Raw genomic sequence first — 4,122 nt, 5'->3', positions numbered from 1 at the left:
TTGGCTGCATGTCTGCAATGAAGAGCTCAAGGTCAACCCCCCATCGAGACAACCTGCGCAACACAAGCACACTCTCTCTTCTTTGTTGTACGCGAATAGGGTCCGATGTCCAGGCGGGCTGGACATTGGGTTCTCTTTTTTGTTTTGAAATCCATGCTATACAACTAACTTATTACATTAAATTTTTTCTTTTTTGTTTCCTTCAAATAAGACAACATATGAACTTTAAACTTTGCAAGACACCAAAACATTCTAACTACAATATAGGAAAAACTTTCAGATTTTTTTGGTCCAACATAAATATGCGAAATGAGATTTTTCGGATCGAAAATGTCATTTTCAGTATTTATGATGCACGGAAAAATCCGAAAGTTTTTTTCTCCCATCTAGTTAAAATTTTTTGTTCTGCTGCAATTTTTGAAGTTAATATGTTGTTTTATATGGAAGAAACCAAAAAGACAAAACTGTTTGCATGAATCGCCATGCAAAAATGAGTGGCTAGATAAGGGGGTGGCCTCAAGTCTATGCTTCCTCAAATGTTTAACACGCGGGGGGGGGGGGGGGGGGGGGGGGGGTCATCATCTTAATATGTCTCTTCAGCGTCAGCGGCATACCAAACATTTTGGATCAATTTGTTACATTCATGGACTCACTAGAAATAATGTACTTCATCTTTACTACCTGACCTATTAGTTACAGTCATAAGAAGTTAATTAAGAAGTGATTGCCTTATGAGCATGACACTTAAATCGCTCGGTGGAGCGACTCTGAATTATTACTATTCAGTACTAGAACTAGAATAGGGAAGAAGAAGAAGACCTGAAGCAAATTTTGAACATCGCATCACACCAAACAAAACTGCACGGATAGGAAAGCACAATTAAAATTTGCAGCACGAAAGATGATTTCATTTCTCAGGGGAAGGTCATTGATTTCTGTCACAAATGGATGTTACACATTACATTTCTCGCATATTATTTTATTTCTCCATCATCAGTATAGGCCGATTAGATCAGAGTGATATTTGTCTTGAGAAATGGCTTAGTTCGCCGTGCTGGTGACCATGGAGATGCCAGCGCTAAGTCCGAACCTGGCGACCTTGCAGTCAGTGGAGAAGATGTCGGAGGAGATGTAGCTGGCCACACCACCCATCACAGGCATGCTAGCGCTCACGCTGAGCTTGTTGACATAGTCAGAGCGGTAGGTCTGGCCAAGGACACCGTGAACGTCGTCGGTGAGGTCATAGAACTTGAACCCGATGTCCAGATGCGCGAGGCTGTCATCCTCTGTCACACCATAGTTGTGGACGCGGGAGTCCTCCTCCGTGATGGGCACCACCTTAGCAATGATGTCAAACACACCCTTAAGCTGGACCCTCACGCCATTGGTCACGGTGGTCCTCGTGATGGTCAGGCCAGGCACAAGCCACTTTGCCCCGATGTCTGCAGCGATGTTGATCGATTCTCCGTCGAAGGCCAACTCGAGGCGGTCGACGTCGTTGTTCCACTTGGTGGTGTTCTGGGCGCCCATGTACAGGCGGTGATCAGCGAAGCGGATGCCCAGGGCTTGGATCCAGGTGAAATCGCGGCTCATAGAGGGGTTGCGCTTGCCGATGAAGTGAGCGTTGATGTGGAGGTCAACATCGGAGATGACACAGAAGTCCTGGTCCTTCTTGCCATGGAAGTAGAAGTTGTTGCCATCAGCGCCGGTGAAACGCGGGTCGCCACAGGACACCCCGGGGTAAAAGTCACACACTTCAAGAAAGTTTTGGTTAGCATCTTATCTGTGTCATAAGAAGGGCATTTCGGGGATACAAATTAGGATGCTTACAGCAGTATGTCTTGCAGCCTGGGCACATGACAACACACTCATTGGGGCAGCGCTTGTCGCAGGTGGCGACGCATGGGCTGTTCCCGTCCTTGGTGTCATCGCAGGAGAGCACCTGAGCCCTCTTCCCAAACCGCCCCGGGGTGATCATGCGGGAGTTCTTTGGCAGAGGAGGTCGAGGCTGCGCGGCGGCAGAGGACACGGTGGTAAACAGCACAACCAGCACCACCGCGGCAGCCACCACTCCCATAGGGAAAGCCCTCGCCATTGCTACCTTCTTGAGGTAAGCTAGTTTAGGTGATTTGTGTTTGGTAAGTGTGGCTAGTGGGTAGCTAGCCGTGAGTTTGATGTGGTGTAAGGCTGTATTGCATGGGGACTTATAGGAGGGAAAGATGCTCAGGTGTTGCATGCATCAATGCATGTGAGGGACAGCATCTGTCTGGGAGGTCGACCCTGGGTGGGACGTACGTAAAGCGACTAAACATCGCTTAGCATCGCAGCTATCCGGAGAGATCGAGCTTTGTGCGTAGGTAATTAGATTCGTCTACACATTTTATATTTTGATGTTGCACGGAAGCACGACAGGAGGAGAAAGCACCAACTATATACATGTAATTAGAATTGTCTACAAATTTATATTTTGATGATGTAGCGTGTAAGGACCATATACAAGAAGATGTAGAATGCACCGAATATATTTTCCTATATGCAATCGATGGGCCTACCTTTGCCGATCTTTTTATTTTGAGGACCGATCTTATTATTTGTCGCATAACTTAGGGCCGGCTCTATGTTTTGGAGGGTACGACACCTTAAAGTTATATATAACTAAGTTTATGTAGGTATATGTACAACTATGTGTTTAAGTTCACTTGTAAAGTGTTAAAGAGTTAATTTCCAAACCACATCTAGTAATGATTGTTGAGCAATGTCATATTACCAAAAAAATACTAAAACTATAGCAAAAGAACCAGTATGATTATGTCAAAAAAAAATCTAAATTCTAGTGAATCCATCGGCAATAATTCTTCCGTGCTTTAGAAAAGGCTTCTCCGGATGTTTCTAGATGCAAATTCATTGAATATAGATCAGTATTCTAGAAATTAGATCCCTAATATCTAACATGATTTAACGAATCGGTTGTATATGTAAAGAACATAAGATAAGTTTTTATTTTGCGGGGTTAAAGGGAATTTCGTTGCTCGGCTTGGAGGGAGATCCTCCATACATAGTTTCGGTACATTAGCAGGTCCAGATTTTAACCATATGGCAGTCCTAGCTTCTATTCGGCCAAACTCAGCTAGTCTATGCCCAACACAGTTTTGTGTCCTACTAATATGAGCAATTGAACTTTCCCTTTCACCAAAAAGTCTCTTAGCTTCCGAAATCATCATCGCATGTTGCGATTTATCTTCCTTCATTGATCGGATAGCCTGCACAGCAATCAGGCTGTCCATCTCCACGTCCACAGGCAAAGGAGACCATTGCATGGCAAAATTTAGGCCTTCGAGACAGGTCGCCAGCTCCGCTTGCAAAGGATCTGCACAGAAGAGAAGGTTTCTGCACGCCGAAAAATAATCGCTCCACTACTGTCCCTCAAGATCATGCCTGCACCTGCAGCACTAGAGGCGGGGCAGTACGACCCGTCGACAATCAGTTTAACACGCCCAGGGGCTATTAGACGCGTACCTGAACGGCTATTAGACGCGTCTAGTGCGATATCGAGAGAACGACAAGCTCAGATCTACCATTCACTTACCTAACTTGAGGAGGTCGCGAGCTGGGCAAGCTGAGAGAAGATGGAGAGCACTGGCTTCATCAAGCCTTGAGCCCTCGAGACAAGCCCACAGAGATGAAGACAGCTAGATTGCCATTTGTGAAACACGATTACTATATTTTTGTTGATGGCTTATTTATTCACATGGACATTCAGATCCTGGATACAACGAGGGATACAGTGATGATACACCGGATGAGCTGTGAGTTCACTCAATCTAGCCAACATTTGAGGCTCCTCACTAGGACAACGGCTTATATGAACAGAAGAAACAGAAGGACTGGTAGACTGTAATTATGCGAACTATAAACTGATGGTGGCGCGTGCGATGCAATATTTTTTTCTAGAAAAACCTGTAATTTTATTTATACTCGCAGCCATTACAGGTACAATGTCCAAAAAATTACAAAGTAAATACTACATCAAAGAATGGGGAGGCGTTTTGGCTCCCGGGTGCATTTGCTCTAGGATGAACAGTACCTCAAAAAAAAGTGGTATGTTCATGTTAGTGTCGCAAG

At 44.9% G+C, this 4,122-nt stretch overlaps 1 protein-coding gene across 1 annotated transcript; it reads right to left on the bottom strand.

Moving 5' to 3' along the window:
- Positions 1 to 895: 895 nt before the first annotated feature.
- LOC123059607 (uncharacterized) lies at positions 896 to 2,157 on the bottom strand. Its single transcript, XM_044482137.1, has 2 exons — positions 1,831 to 2,157; positions 896 to 1,754 (listed from the first exon to the last, which is right to left on the bottom strand). The coding sequence occupies exons 1-2, from the start codon at positions 2,093 to 2,095 to the stop codon at positions 1,042 to 1,044; spliced, it is 978 nt and encodes a 325-aa protein (XP_044338072.1). The 5' UTR covers positions 2,096 to 2,157; the 3' UTR covers positions 896 to 1,041.
- Between the last annotated feature and the right edge of the window lie 1,965 nt (positions 2,158 to 4,122).

The sequence above is a fragment of the Triticum aestivum genome, chromosome 3A (assembly GCF_018294505.1).
Source record: "Triticum aestivum cultivar Chinese Spring chromosome 3A, IWGSC CS RefSeq v2.1, whole genome shotgun sequence".
NCBI lineage: Eukaryota > Viridiplantae > Streptophyta > Magnoliopsida > Poales > Poaceae > Triticum > Triticum aestivum.
Note: the sequence above shows the minus strand (reverse complement) of the source record. Positions and strands in the feature narration are given on the sequence as shown.